This window comes from Gasterosteus aculeatus, chromosome 3, assembly GCF_964276395.1.
Source record: "Gasterosteus aculeatus chromosome 3, fGasAcu3.hap1.1, whole genome shotgun sequence".
Taxonomy (NCBI): domain Eukaryota; kingdom Metazoa; phylum Chordata; class Actinopteri; order Perciformes; family Gasterosteidae; genus Gasterosteus; species Gasterosteus aculeatus.
In genome coordinates, this window is record NC_135690.1 from 10,257,516 (window position 1) to 10,272,738 (window position 15,223).

At 43.4% G+C, this 15,223-nt stretch overlaps 4 protein-coding genes and 3 non-coding genes across 12 annotated transcripts in view; 5 read left to right on the plus strand and 2 right to left on the minus strand.

Annotated features, from left to right (window-relative positions):
• The window catches only part of dcun1d1 (DCN1, defective in cullin neddylation 1, domain containing 1 (S. cerevisiae)), a 3,059-nt gene extending 2,641 nt beyond the window's left edge, over positions 1-418 (minus strand). The window contains exon 1 of one of the 2 annotated variants that reach the window (XM_040170360.2): positions 87-418. In XM_040170360.2, coding sequence (XP_040026294.1) covers positions 87-89 — 3 coding nt within the window. In that variant the 5' untranslated portion in view covers positions 90-418. The remainder of the gene's footprint in view (positions 1-86) is intronic. The other variant, XM_040170359.2, reaches the window with a different exon arrangement.
• Positions 249-1,435, plus strand: setd9 (SET domain containing 9). The gene has a single exon (XM_040170358.2). It carries the CDS (start codon positions 432-434, stop codon positions 1,296-1,298), a length of 867 nt encoding a protein of 288 aa, XP_040026292.1. The 5' UTR covers positions 249-431; the 3' UTR covers positions 1,299-1,435.
• A 1,207-nt stretch (positions 1,436-2,642) lies between these two features.
• On the plus strand, positions 2,643-7,590 carry eif4a2 (eukaryotic translation initiation factor 4A2). Its single transcript, XM_040170353.2, has 11 exons — positions 2,643-2,962; positions 3,917-3,968; positions 4,051-4,183; positions 4,423-4,562; positions 4,946-5,114; positions 5,202-5,311; positions 5,643-5,786; positions 6,110-6,247; positions 6,354-6,443; positions 6,692-6,771; positions 6,847-7,590. The coding sequence occupies exons 1-11, from the start codon at positions 2,934-2,936 to the stop codon at positions 6,989-6,991; spliced, it is 1,230 nt and encodes a 409-aa protein (XP_040026287.1). The 5' UTR covers positions 2,643-2,933; the 3' UTR covers positions 6,992-7,590.
• Positions 4,221-4,293, plus strand: LOC120816717 (small nucleolar RNA SNORD2). Its single transcript, XR_005711901.1, has one exon. It is a non-coding gene; the product is annotated as a small nucleolar RNA SNORD2 (small nucleolar RNA).
• LOC120816716 (small nucleolar RNA SNORD2) lies at positions 4,779-4,850 on the plus strand. Its single transcript, XR_005711900.1, has one exon. It is a non-coding gene; the product is annotated as a small nucleolar RNA SNORD2 (small nucleolar RNA).
• Positions 5,366-5,545, plus strand: LOC120816714 (small nucleolar RNA SNORA81). Its single transcript, XR_005711898.1, has one exon. It is a non-coding gene; the product is annotated as a small nucleolar RNA SNORA81 (small nucleolar RNA).
• Positions 7,591-8,411: 821 nt separating the features above from the next.
• b3gnt5b (UDP-GlcNAc:betaGal beta-1,3-N-acetylglucosaminyltransferase 5b) lies at positions 8,412-13,081 on the minus strand. Of its 5 annotated transcripts, none has more exons than XM_078099121.1 (3): positions 12,005-12,351; positions 9,313-10,628; positions 8,412-8,752 (listed from the first exon to the last, which is right to left on the minus strand). In XM_078099121.1, the coding sequence occupies exons 2-3, from the start codon at positions 10,327-10,329 to the stop codon at positions 8,708-8,710; spliced, it is 1,062 nt and encodes a 353-aa protein (XP_077955247.1). In that variant the 5' UTR covers positions 10,330-10,628; positions 12,005-12,351; the 3' UTR covers positions 8,412-8,707. The 5 variants fall into 5 exon arrangements, with proteins under 5 accessions (XP_077955247.1, XP_077955248.1, XP_077955245.1 ...); XM_078099122.1 differs by having other exon boundaries at positions 9,313-10,624; positions 12,005-12,210; XM_078099119.1 differs by lacking the exon at positions 8,412-8,752 and adding an exon at positions 12,817-13,081 and having other exon boundaries at positions 9,098-10,628; positions 12,005-12,210.
• Between the last annotated feature and the right edge of the window lie 2,142 nt (positions 13,082-15,223).

Consider the following 15,223-nt stretch of genomic DNA (forward strand, 5'->3'; position numbering starts at 1 on the left):
ATGATTTACCCCAGTGATAGCTTATGTTTGTGAGCACTGTTTACATCTGCATCCGAGGAGCAGATTAAAAAACTATAATTCCTTACCATGTTTGTCTTTGCCCGACTCCCTTTCCGCCCATCCAGCTGGCTAATGCATGTCAAGTTTTACGAGGCACGGAAAGAGTCTTTCCGGTCAAAGCACCATATTAAAAAAATAAAAGTACAAAATGGGTAGCTCCTGGGTTACGGCATACCCGTGGGTGTTTTTTCCTTTTTCTTGTCATTATTTACTGCTTTGTATAAACTTATTTTTAACTTCAATAATCCGTATTCAAAGTTTGACGATTTTGGACAACGTGATGCTTTTATTTAGGAGCAACATGTAGGAAGTGACTCCAGAAAGCAAGATAATAAGCTCCTCTATGTCCGACCTACCAGACATCGATCTGAATGTTCGGGGCTGCCCTTAAAAGACTCCAGAACAGATGGAAATCGTACAGACACAGGTTCGTACCTTGGGTTGTACTGAACCTGTCCAAAAATGAGAAAACGTTACGGCAGGTGAGCGAGCGCTCGGAAGACAAACTGGTCCCGGACGAGGAGGTTTCGCGGAGCCTCCTGCGGCTCTTCGGCGTCCTGCTCAGGAGCCAAGTGGCTCCCCACGCGGAGCTGCGAGCTCATCAAACTCGCCTTCTCGGTCAAGAGACGAGTGAAGAAGCCCCGCGTGGAGGAGTTTCGGTGTGCGCAGATGAGCATGATGTCATGTTACGGTCACTGGGATTCTGCCTTGACCGGAAGCCCAGCTCGTTGCCCTTGGCAGGAACTGGAGTGTTTGTGACCAAAGGACGTGTACCCAAAGGAACTACAGTGGCCATGTACCCTGGGACAGTCTATCAATTCTATGAGCCAATTCTCCTGCAGTCCATCAGAAACCCCTTTGTATTCAGGTGCATCGATGGTGTCTTGATTGATGGAAATGACAGAGGCCTCTCCAAAATGGTCTTCAAGTCATGCAGTGGCCGGGACAGAATGGGGCCTTTCATGATGAGTGACTCCAGCTGGCTGACCTCCAGACCACAAAACCCACTCGCTGTTGGTCAGTATGTGAACAACTGCTCCTACGAGGCGCCCGCTAACGTGTGCTACCAGGAATACGACGTGCCGGACAAGTTCCCCGTCCAGCTCCGCCAGTATCTTCCCAATGTCAACTACAGCCATGACGCACAGCGGCCTGTACGCTGCGTGGTCCTTGTATCGCTCAGAGACATTGAAGCCGGCGAGGAGCTGTTGTCCAACTACTACACTATCGTGCATTAGAGTCAAAGTACACACAACTGTCCCCCTTTGGATTTCAGAACTTTAACGACCTCACTGTGTGTACACCAACAATTATCTGAAATAATTGCAAAACATCTCTGGTATGGAATACTGTGATATGCAAGTGACAAAACGCCTCTTATATGCCATGAACCAAATGAGAGAGCACTTAGTGCAATATCTTTGCACTATTTTAAGGAAGTATTGGTGCTAAAAATATATAACGTCGTATCGCTTTTAACATGCGACTAGTGCGGGACCTTTTTAGTATCTGTAGACCGTGCAACACTAACACGGAGACAGTCAGATCCTCCTGTCAATTGATTAAAAAATAAAATAAACATTTAAAGTGGTTTGATTGCTCAATAACACTACAGTTTGTTCTGCAGGGACCCCCAAAGTCAACATTAATTAATGTTACACAGATAAAGTAACATTTAGTAAAAATAAATCAGTTAAACGTGTTTCAATGTCCAGTATAGAATAGACCTTTTTAATATGTTTATTGGTTAATACATGAGAAATAGGATAGGATATTATTGGATTCTTTGTAATGTGTTAATGCATGAGAAGCTTTGATTGATGAAGACGTTATACTCACAATCAAGGAACACAAACCCCTTCCACATTTGGCGGGATAATCTGCAGACACAGCCACGGGGCTAAATGGGTTCTAATGAAGAGGAGGGTGAAGATCCTCAAGCTATCATGTGTAAATTTAAACTATTTAAAAAATGATGGGGTGAGAAGAGGGAGGGTAACATAGGACTCTGTAAATCCCAAGATTGAATCATACATTATGTAGGGTATAGTTTATTTAAGATCAGTGTAACATTGAGAGACAAAAACAAAGCAGGGAGAAGGATAGTTGATATAAATTTGGAGTCAAGTCCAGCAGTGGAAGTTTACAAGACAGAAAACTGGCCAATTGTTTCCACATTGGGCTACATAAAGACTAGAGAGACAAACAAATGTCCCACCGCTGCACCTTTTTCTACATGCGTCACAAAGGAGGGACTCTTGTTCTAAAGGACAAAATGTATTAATAAGCAGTCAGTTGTCATAATTAACTGTTGTTTATATATGAGCTACCTAACTGCAATCTAATAGTCCAGAAATTATTATAGACTATGTGAATATGTATGAATAACGAAGGCAAAACACTGCACTCCTTCCTCTAAACTTTGTACCAATTACAAATCGTTTCACAATGATGGGGACGTAGATGTCCTCTTTTTTTTATTTCTCCTGTAATTGTATTTCATTATCACCCTTGTATCGCCCTCACGCGATCCCTTTCTACAAAGACGTTGCGCAAACTTAAATTCACCAGATTTGTCCTGTCTGAGACGCCGTAGCAGCCTAAGCACTACCTATTGCAGCAATATCCTTCCGCCAGGAAACATAGTCTGGATACATTTTCATGTTTATATTGGTTATTACAATATGGATTCGTCAAAATCAGATAGTGAATAAAATGTAATGTGATCCAAACACGAATCTCAACGGAGTCCACTCTTTCCCAAACAAACTGAGCATTTTTAGTTCAAAAGTGAAAATAGATCCGGCGGCATAAAACCAGTTGGCATCGCCACAACGGTCTTTCCAGTCGCATGTTGAAGTTGGGAACGGACCATGTCGAGCGATTCTGCTGAGTACAACAGGTAACTATGGTACATGCTGTAGAAGAATTGTTAAGAATTCTATTTTGATGGCCATTTAACCGTACCATGTCTGTGCCCGATGCCACATGATGTTTAGCTGACGTATTATTGTTAATATCGTTAATAGTTAACGACAGTTTTGCCCCAACGGCGGTGAAGGCCATTGGGTTTGCAAACGGTTGTTAGCCCCGTGCCGTTAGCTGCCTAACCGCAGCATTTCCAAATCTCCATTAGCCGTTCGAATTAACGTCAAGTTACGGTACTTTCAATCTATGTAGAATGTATGAACACTTCGTTTTATTTTTTTGGACCACTTCCGTGTTGAGGCCGGCGGTTTAGTCGGACTACCCGTTGGGCCTGGCTACCGCTCGGCCTGGTCGGGCTGCAGAAACCACCGTTGCAACCACAGGCCCGATTGTCCGACATATTGGTTCAAGCTTTTCATTATTTATTTGACGTGATTATACGTCACCAGTGCACGTACGAGAAGGCCCGGGTCTTTCCACTTCACGTGAGCGGCAATTGATCCAGATGTAACGTTAGCTAATGGCACCCTACTATGCTAATTGGACACGTGTGCACGTTAAAAAAAACCCACCATTGATTAGGTGAAAGCACGCAGAGCGCAACGGACATCGTTGGTGTTCAGGGCTACTTGACTTCGCATTAAGGCCGAAACATTTTTGCTAATTTGTTAATGACACTTTTACTAAGAAGTTGCTGTATGGCAATAATTTACTTTAAGTCTGGTGCGTAGGCTGGGTGAATAAATGGGGTGATGGTATAACTGGTGTGACCAAGTTGTTAAAACCACTGTAGATATGTTACTTATTTACGAGCCACTGGCAGAATATGCAGCTTAAGTGCGAGGCCATTATCTGGTATTAAATATTCTACCCATAAATCTCTTCTGATTTAAAGTGAATTATCACCCTTTTTATTTTTTTTGCACAGCTCAAAAGACCATGGGGGGCCTGATGGAATGGAGCCTGATGGTGTCATTGAGGTACCTACAAAAGTTATTGTTTTCACAACTGAGAACCTATTCAGCAGGGGATTGGTGTGCTAATAGTTTCCTTTTTCTTCAGAGCAACTGGAACGAGATTACTGACAACTTTGATGATATGAACCTAAAGGAGACTCTCCTCAGGGGAATATATGCATATGGTTTTGAAAAGCCATCTGCTATTCAGCAAAGGGCAATCATACCTTGCATCAAAGGTACAGAAACTTAATTAACTGTCAATTGTTCATGTATGAGTGAAATGATGTCTACCATCTTTCGGGACTTACCAAATCATGGTGATAATTTTTTTTCTTACTGATCACTCTATACTTGTAAGTTTACTGCAGGGAGGCACCATGCCTGTCCATCGCGTTTGCTTATAAAACACGAAAGCACAATTGTAAAATAGTTGTAAGACCGCTCTTTTCTCTAATATTTCTGCCCTTGCCATCAGGCTATGATGTCATTGCCCAGGCCCAGTCGGGTACTGGCAAGACGGCCACGTTTGCCATCTCTATCTTGCAGCAACTGGACATAGAGCTGAAGGAGTCTCAGGCTCTTGTGCTGGCTCCCACCAGAGAGCTGGCACAGCAGGTATGCTGATTCTGAGGTCTCAGTGACCTCAACCGTATCTCAGACCTAGACAGCATATTGAGGACACTGATAAGGTACCCTTTTTTCAAAACTTTTCTAAATTGCAAAATTGTGAAACCTAGTATCCTCTAAGATTGGTGTAGTCTCTGTCCATGGCTGCATTGGTCTAAGATCTGGCTTTGAGTTTGATTGTGGTTGGAATGTTGCTGTGGAACAGAGTGATATGATGGCATACCATCTTTCGGGACTGACTCTTGTGATGATTTTCTTGTATCTTACTGATCACTTTGAACAGTTGTTCCACACACTGTGTGGAAATGTCATACCATCTGTGTCACACAGTATCCTGAGGTTGTGTTTTGGCCCCTGTTTCCACTCATTAGATCCAGAAGGTTATTCTGGCTCTGGGGGACTACATGGGTGCAGCCTGTCATGCATGCATCGGAGGGACAGATCTCCGGAGTGAAATACAGAAGCTCCAGGCTGAGGCTCCTCATATTGTGGTTGGCACACCAGGTCGTGTGTTTGACATGCTGAACCGTGGACATTTGTGTAAGTATGGCTAGCCCTTGTCAACAAAATCACAAACCGTTGAATTCCACAAATATGAGCTTGACTTAATGCCATGTTTCTGCACAGCTGCAAAATGTATCAAGATGTTTGTTCTGGATGAAGCTGATGAGATGTTGAGTCGAGGTTTCAAAGATCAAATCTATGAGATCTTCCAGAAGCAGAGCACAAACATTCAAGTAAGACTTTTTAATAAAAGTACCACAACAATTGTGTTAAATGTTAACTGTGGAACCCTTCTACATAAAAAGAAGTCTGCTATAATTGTGTGATTCAGATTCTGTTTCATGCTATAATGCTAGCAGACTATTGCGTAGAAGGAGATTATGACTCACTGTACTGAAAATGAGACTTTGTCGAACCTCTTTCTTAATGTTCATTGGCTTCTTGTCTCAAGGTGCAGTGCAACAATTTGTACTGATTTTGAGTTGTACCATGTATTGACTAAGTCTATACATGGTACAGTGTACCATGTTTTGGATTGGATCAACCGGTTGTGCCTTTTTACAGGTGGTCCTGCTCTCTGCCACCATGCCAGCTGAGGTGTTGGAGGTGACCAAGAAGTTCATGCGGGAACCCATTCGCATCTTGGTGAAGAAAGAAGAGCTTACTCTCGAGGGTATCAAGCAATTCTACATAAATGTGGAGCGAGAGGTGCGTTATCCTTAACTCTGCGGTAGGGGACATTTCTGTATGCAGCCTCTGTTGGGAATCCAGTCTCTCTAAAGCACCCCGCTAAAACTGCAGGAGCCAAGCCTTTCAGGTTTAGCTCATGTGGCTCCAAGCACAGAGTATTGAAAATTAGGCTCTGGGGGAACTTAATGTCCAGTGTCCTTTGTCTCAATATCCTGTGTTACACACAGTTGCCCCTTTTTTCTTTAATATTCCATTGTTTACATGTTTGATTAGCAGGCATCCACTGGGACTTGCCAGCTTAACTGTTGACCATGCTTTTTTTCTTTTTAAATGGACATCAGGAGTGGAAGCTGGACACACTGTGTGATCTGTATGAAACTCTGACAATCACCCAGGCGGTGATATTCCTCAACACCAGGAGAAAAGTAGACTGGTTGACAGAGAAGATGCATGCTAGGGACTTCACCGTTTCTGCTCTGGTAGGATTTGTTCTTTGCCTTGTCTGTACCACTGATCCGTTTGAAACGGCATTTTGCGTTCTTATTCCTGCACATTTTCCTAAATAAAGCAATTTGTAATTCCCAGCATGGTGATATGGACCAAAAGGAGCGTGATGTGATTATGAGGGAGTTCAGGTCTGGCTCCAGCAGAGTTTTGATCACTACTGATCTTCTGGTAAGTATGTCTAATGTGGATGGGAGAAATTGCATTAACAACCCACTGTTTCAATCTGGCAACAGTCATAAAGTGACCACGCTGTCAAAACTCTGGGAAGATTAGGGCTCATTCTCCACAATAGTTTTCTCCACTGTAGAAATCTGTTACTAATGTGTGAGCGACAACTTTGGAATATGCTTCTAGAAATTTTTTTTAAAACCAGTCATTCATGGCTGGATTACAAAAATATAATTTTTCCCCTTCAGGCTCGTGGGATTGATGTCCAGCAGGTTTCCTTGGTCATTAACTATGACCTTCCTACGAACAGAGAGAACTACATTCATAGGTAGGTGGCGTTTTATATAGCTGCAGATTGCGCATCTCCGTCTCCTGTAAGCTAATGTGGCTCTTTTCTCTACAGAATTGGCCGTGGTGGCCGTTTTGGCAGAAAAGGAGTTGCTATCAACTTTGTTACAGAGGAAGACAAGAGGATTCTTCGGGATATTGAGACATTTTACAATACTACCGTGGAGGAGATGCCCATGAACGTGGCAGACCTGATTTGAGCCCAGCGTTTTTTTTGTGTTTTTTTTAATGCAGTGATCGCGATCGTCCACTTGCATTGTGCTTATCATATTTGAGGGGTGGGGGGGACTTCTCAATGCTAAACCTTGGCTCTGAGTTTTTGTATGTGTTAAAAGGGAGGTGACTTCTACAGTGGTCCCTCTGGCAGTTGTAGATTCTAACCTCGACTGGTTGCTGTTTAATGCTACGAAGTCATGGGGTCTGAAAATGTTGAGTGTTTCTTTCAATGTTCTATTAAGATGTGTGTGTTTGATGTTCTTTACCGTTTAGTAACTTACTTGTGGACTAAAAGGTTCAAGTGCTGTATAAAGTCTGCAAATTATGCTATGCTAACATATGTGTGGTTAAGTATATTGTGGGACTGCTTAATGGATGCACTAGTTATGTTTCACTGTATTTTCATATATTTGATCAATTTTAGGCTTATTTTTTTTAATTTCACTTGCTTTGGGCCTCTTGGCTGCATTTTACTAGTGTGCTTTTACACTTATACTTCATTGCTAATGCACCATCCAATGCTATATTTGACTTTCCCTAATTATTTACATGTTCGTCTCAATAAACTGTTTCCGTGAGGACACGTGCTTTGTCATTACTTAATATATGAACTTACAGACTGGGGGAAAGTCTGTATTGGACATTGCTTATCCTAGCAGCTTTACAGATTGAAATTTGACCTGTTTGTTGTAATATAAATGATCGCCTGATTGCCAGCAGTGCGTAAACAACTTTGTCCAAACCGTGTTTAACTACCTGGACATATGGAAACCTGTCAGCAGGTACATGGGTGCAGGAGCCATTTATTATAATTTCGCTGTTAACTGTATTATAAAAGCAATAAGGTACTTGAGGCAGTACTTTATCTTCAATAATTTGCTCCGTGTCGTGCCAAACACCCCCGAACTGTTATATTAATGGACTATAAAGTACAGCCTTGTATGTTATTGCTTTTCTATAACATTTGTTATGGTAGTTTCACTTTGAAAAGTAATGCAAAAATTGCAATTGCATTATGTATTGAATATTTTTAAGCCATGACAACATAGAAATCTATCCTGTGAAACGTTTCATGGCTCTTTACATGTTATGTTTCCAACTCTGTTGGAGCTCGTTTTAAAGGTGGGGAAGGAAAACGGCAGAATGACAACAGCTCCCTCGCTTTTTTTCACATCCGTTTGAAAAGATTGCAGCTTCTACGGAAAGTACGGGCGGTAAACCACATCTTGCACACACTGTCTCTACACTGTGTGTGTGCGCCATGATTCCCCCAAAGTAAGGAAACTGTTGCCGTGACGTGCTGAGATACTTCTGTTTCTTGTAATGTAACTGTTAAAAGAGTGGGGCAATTAACCGCTCTGGTCAGGTTGTTGATATAACTACTATGACGAATAATAATAACTCTTTTTCTGACTTTCAAGTAGATTTTATTTAATAAAAAAAAAGTCTTTTCACAAATCTAATAACAAAAAAAAGATATTATGACAAGAAAATGTTCAATTTAGAGGCATTGCGTTGTTGCTCATAAATACATATATATTTTTCAGCACACAAGCCGTTTGTAAAGTTTTCTCACGGACACATCAGTTCTACTTCATTGTGAGGAATGTTGCACATCGTGACATGGAGACATTTTTAGATTTGACTCACCAAAGAACTGCATATCTTCAAGCTGCTTCTGCTGTGTGGTTTCTGTCTGGTTATGTATTTTTCGTTTCTTTTGAGGTTATGGAGTTGATACATGTCTGGGAGAGAAGTTTTTATCTTTTGAGTACCATAATGTTTTTCAACCGATATGTGTGTCGCAGCAGTAGAAATAAAATGCAAGATAAGGAGAATGTTCTTTTATAATCAACTGGAGATTGAAGATATAAGCTAGTTCACATATTAGAATCTAATTTGTGAGAACATGGGGTTTGAGTTTGGACTACATGTAAACAGTGTCTTTTTATGAACTATCTCAACACAACCAAGTAAACTTGTGCGTTGTCCATCGTGAACTTTTTTTTTCCTCTTTGCCTCCGGAAACACAGAACATGCGCTCCAGTGTTTTGACATCGGTGTCCGACTGAAAGGACTGAGGTAATATCTGCAGCGACAACCCTCCATTTATTTTGACCTTTTACAAACTCCCTCTCCTGCATACCAAACACACACACACACACACACACACACACTTGACATGATACTACAAAAAGGCTGCTTTGCAAGGGTATGTGTTAAATCTGTAGGGTTTACAAAGGAGGGACATTTTCACGGCAGTACAGTACAACCTGCCCATGAGTCCGGAAGTCTTGTGCTTCACCTGCAGGTTGGTCGCCGCCTCCCAGAGATGATGGATGTCCTCCACGTGACCATGTGAGGTCATCATCTGATCATAGATACACATGTGGTAGGGTGCTTTGCCCTCGCCTGCGAAATACACGTGCTCCTGCGGAGACACACCCACTGCGTTGGCACAGATGCCCATGAAGACGTCGTCTATGTAGATAGTGGCGTTCAGGGTCAGCGTGGCTTGGTAGATTTTGTCAGCCACGTCCCTGGAGACCACGTACCCGGCCCCGGCTGTGTAGTCAGGGTAAACCATCCACTGGTACATCTCGTAGGGCACGTAGTACTTGCTGTCTCTGCTGCGGATCGGCGGTGCCCCCCTGTGCACTCGACCGACCCAAAAGTCTGTGACGCCTCTGCTGCTCACGTCCCGCAGGTAGCTCACCAGGTTGGGCATGTGCACGAAGATGTCGTCGTCGGCCGTCATGAGGAAGCGAGCGTGTGGGCAGCGGGTGTGCATCCAGTGGAACTGCAGGATCAGCTTCAGGGTCAGGTTGTGGAAGGAGTCTAAAAAGTCCTGTTGGATCAAATCCCTGTGTAGACGGTCCTCGTGGACGAGCCCAGTGCCGCCTTCCTCCTGCTCGGCCGCAGGCCTCCCCAAGGCAAACACCACCTTGACCGTGGCTCCCAGGGCGTTCTGGATGTAGGTCTCATTGCCCCAAGTGGACCTGATGGCGTTTCGCCTGTCGATGTTCTCCGGGGATGTTTTGACAAAGAGGAGGAGGAGGACGTCCGTGTCGGCGCACTTATCCGAGTGGTCCAGCAGGTAGCGAAAGTCGCTGAAGCGCCTGGCCTGTTCTCGCGGGATGGTGAGGCTCTTGTTGATGAAGGTGAAGCGGTTGCCCAGGTAGCGGTAGGAGTAGGACTTGACGGGGCTGAAGACGTTGCTGTCCAGCTGCTCCCAGCAGACCATCATCACCGACAGCACCAGACAGGTGGTCATCAGCTGCACGTACTGGCATCTCCGGATGCGCCGGCAATTCACAAACATTCTGGAATCTCGTCACCCTGTGCCGCCGGTCCCCGTCTGGTTCAGGATAGTGGTGAAAGGGCCGGTTGTGCGTGTGTGTTTGAGCGAGCAGGTGGAGAGGTGGAGGTTGATCGTGTTGTTCCAGGGCCTCAGACCAGAACTTGGTGGATCGTCCATCCTAGGCATTCCACATTTAGCAGGCGGCTCATGGGGAGGTGGAAGTCACTTAGTCTGCAGGGAGACGTCCTTCATCTCGACAGAACCAAATTCACAGTCGCCCAACAGCTGGAGAGTCATCCTTCCTCCTGGAAGCACTCTTCCTGAGTGATGAGAAGAGGTACACTTCACTGTGGGGGCAAGTTTATTTACGACAATATTGAAGCCCAGAATTGGTTCTCCTTTTCTTTCAAAAGGAGGAAGTGTGAAATGTAAAATCACTATATTTCTTCAAACTCTGCTTGGCCAATATCTATAACTGTTAAAAAACTGGTTTTCTGTGCAAATATCTTGTTGAGTAATGTTCCAGGAAGCCTTTGCTTTTTAAAATATAGGCGTTTAAGTAATCGTACATTCAGGACGTCATTATGGAGATAGAGATACACATTTAGACCACTTTAATTCATAGTCACAGAGAGAGTCATTGACACTGTTTAGCAGCAGCACAGTGGAAAATAAACTGAACTTTGCTACATCTGTTTGTATTCAGTCTTTCTTTTTGCAGCTGAAAAGTCAAAAGTTGTGGGCGGGGCGAAAGCAACGGATCGACTGAATAAAAAAAGCTAACACAGCAAATGTGCCAATGCAAGCCAGTCCATAATGGAGGGGTTTAAGGTGCAGACCCAGTGAAATCGCTGAGAGTCATGGAAAGCGTCGCACACAATGGAATAACTCTCGGCACAATGCGGGACAAGAATAGTCTGCTTCCGGCCGGCCCTGGGCTAAAAGCGTGGGGCGGTGTCATGATGGTCATGGGGCCTGGGACTCCCACCGCACCCCAGGAGCTTTTTAAACATCATCGGATGGCCTGTGCCTAATGGGTTCACTGGCTGAGAGCTAATAAGGACAAACCTCTGTTACATCGAATTATTTACTACTTTACCAGGGTGGGCCGCATGCTTCAATTTGCAACTTGACCAGATGTATATCTATATCTATTTGCAGGATATCGTGTTTGCACCAGAAGAAAATTCAAACACAAAATACATAGCAAACTGAGCAGTTTGTATAAGTCTCCTATTGCTCATGTGAAAATCTGTGTAATCTGTCACCAACCAACAACGTGAGTCGATCATTATGATCCGTACTACAAAGAAAGTACCTCTATTTACAACGTTAACACTTTTCCTTCGATCATAGTAGTTTTGTGTTGGCCTCTGGTCGGGTGCGTGAGGGCACAATGGTTACAAGTAGTTAATTATACTTCATTTTGTTTAGATTATTGACTAAAGGCGTTGACCATGATGCGCTTTTCAAAGGCCGTTCTATCTGAGCATAGTACAACACACTGTACGACACACAACCACTAATGAACGTGTCAGTCCTCCGTCTGCTGCATCTAAAACCAGGCCTGTGAAAGCGAGCCGAGCCTGGAGCTCATTTACACAATAATTTGTATAAATAGAAAACACACACGGGTGGTGGCAGAGAGGATGTTTGGAGGGGGGGGATCACTCAAACTGATCTCTCCAAAACTCACCGGTCAAAAAGATTTCTTCTCGGCTGCACGGATCCGATGCTCAGCCTGAAGTTTACTTCTCCTCTAGTTGACAGGAGGGGAAACGGTTCTCAGGAGCAGCCATCGATCCCTCGTTTGTCTCGCGTGTGGGGACTGCAGTCAGTCGACGTGCCAGTTGCCTCTGCTCTTCTGTCCCCTCCCGTTCCTCTTTTAGTGCGGGGGTGGTCCTGCCGTATGCGAAGGAGTCAGAGAGAGGAAGCATGATGGGTGACTCTGTCCCTTCATGCTCCCCTGAGAGACATTGAGCTCATGAGAATTGGACGGATAGGCGGATTGAAGAACTGCAAGAGCTTTTGTTTTTTGCCGGTGTAGAGATTTTAATACATGCTAATTGCTTTACCACTTTGAATTTGTGGTTTGTGATGGAGCGTAAGTGGGTTGTATCAAAAACAATATATTCTTAGTATCAGAAAATACTTTTGAAACTCGAAACTTGTCCAGGATGTGGGGAGAAATATTTAGCTTTGTTGAAATATAAGTTAGGGAAGACAGAGAGAGAAAGAGAAAGCGAACCAGAAAATGAGTTTCTCTGAGTTGGTTAGTCTATTGGCTATTTATGTATAGAAGTATCTTCACAACTAATAGATGGGCTTTTTATGCTGATATTCATGGCCCTTTTCGTCCAGCGTCACTTTGACATTCACTTTTAGTCGTTCCGTGAAGTCTCAATTACAATTGAGTAGACTTTTTAATGACATTTGGTGGTTGGATCCTCATGACTTTTGTCATCTTTAACTTTTTTCTAGCATCAACAGGCCAACGCATTCACTTACCGTTTAAAATACTTACACATACTGGCTCAGTGTGGTGAATACATTCAGGGATCCCAGATTATGCATCCTGATGTTTATTGACGTCACTGTACTCCTGATGGCCCCCTCATGTGATTAAATCAACAAAATGAGGAATTTGCATCTCGTGACAAGGTTCGACACAAAACAAAGTGCGGCATGTAAATATAGTCATGGTGGTATTCCTTCATTTACTTCATATTCTGTGCAGACAAACAAGCAGCCACAAAACAGTCACACTAGATCTGATGTGACGGCCCATTTCAGTTCAGAGTTTGACCCGTGCGGTGAGTGAATATCTAAAAATATACTGGCCTGATTAGAAGAAATGCTCCTCAGGAAGTTCCAGTCCGGGGGACTACAGTACAAGACTGTCAGGTCCTGCTCGATGCGTCATCGCCCCCTGGGGGTCCTAGACAAGAAGGACCACGGGCCCCCCAGAATCATGATAAATGAAGTCCAGGACTATGGATCAGTAAAGAAATCTTTTATTAAGCAATTAACATATACCATAAATAATCAATAACATAACTATCTGAATGCAAACTTTACACACAACATTTAAACAGAAAAACAAACATAAATAAAACTGCTGCTTGCGGGCCTTGGCTTCTGCAAATGCAGCCGCTATGACTTTCGTATCTCAGGACCTCCAAACATCTCTTTCCATTGAACTCAGTGCCATGTGAGCCTCTCCTGGCACATGGTTGACCTCATATAGGTTTTGATCAACTTCAAAGCAGAAACGCTCCTCTCACCAGAGGCAACAGAGACAAGAAGAGTCAAGAGGAGACGCAATGCAATGCTTAGATAACTGTACAAATCCAGAAAGTTTTCACTGTAAATGTAATTTAACATGTCATTTGGGCAGGTGAAGGCGTGGTGTGGAAAAGTGTAGACAGCGGAACTGATCTCCAATTCAAATAATCCTCAATGTCATGCATTGTTTGCTCCAAATTCTTGCAACTTGCACAACGTGTCCCACTCTTTAGCACCTGTTGCATGCTTGTCTTTGAAAACAGGCAACTGTAGAGAACATAGACATCTTTCAGTTTCGAGAATGTGACATTCAGGCTTCTAAGGGCTGTGTCTACTAAAGGGAGAAAGAACTGCCCTTTGAAGGATTCTTCTGGACTGGACTGGGTTTCTGCTGCTCCCTCATGCTGAAAGTGTTTGCTGCCTTTTCTCTGGAAGCTCCATTTCAATTTCCAGTTCTTCTGCAATGTGTACTGCATCAAATTGACATGAAGCAATTCAAGTCCTCACTCCCTGTGTGTCTCTTCTAAGAGTTGCCACAGAAACATCTAGACTTTGCAGGAGCTTGCTCACAAGGTTAACCTGGTACAAGCCCAGAGAGATATGTGCTTCATTTTTTCATCTGTGTGTTTGACCGGCACGTTGATGCCGGCTAGTAAGGGGCCCCTTGCATCAGGGGATTTTTTAAGGAAAAATGTTAAGTGTAAAAATAAAATTGTTAAGCTGGTACAGAAATACACTTCCAGCACTTGTTTTTTTTAGTTAGAATGTCTCCATGTATGAATCCACCTCTTAGAAGCTGCTTCCTTACTCCACTGTACAGTAAGACAAGGGAGTTTTTGTTAAAATCACTTCTTAAATCAACCGGGTATTTTTTTTTGGTGGTATGATAGTAAAACAATCGCACGCAGTGTGTGAGATCACTCACAGCTGGCTTCTGTTGGAGGAAAAATAAACACTTTGGAGTAGTAGTTGGAAATGAACTAGAAATAGTAGGAATAATAATAATATTTAAATTTGATATAGCTCTGTTCTAAATTAAAAAAAACACTTTACAAATGGAAACAGAAAAAACAATAAGAAAAAATCCAAGAAAGACAGGCATAAATAGAGATATACACGTGGCTCCGCTCCTTTACCAAAGCAACCCGGCCTGTCCAAATTCCTCCCCATCTCATAACTGCTCTGTTTAACACCTGATCCCTAAACAACAAGGGCCTCCTACTCAATGAATTCATAACCGAAAATAATCTGGACTGTTTAACCGAAACATGGCAAAAAACAACACGACTACTTTTCATTGAACCAAACCACACAAACAAAGGAGACACGTTTTGACAAAACATCAAAACTCCATCAAAACTCCTTCACCCATTGTGCCCCCTGGTACACTGACCAACAAGACAGGGCCGTCCACTGGAACGCCTGTGCCCTTGACCCCCTCCCCCCTAATCACTGACATTATCAACTCCTCACTGTCCTCTGGTTTCATACCCCACTCCCTCAAGCTCGCTGCTGTCACCCCTGTGTTGAAAAAATCCGGTCTCGACCCCGACATCCACAGCAACTACCGACCAATCTCCAACCTCCACCATTTTTTTCCCTTCGGAAGCTGTTGACTCAGAACTCAAGT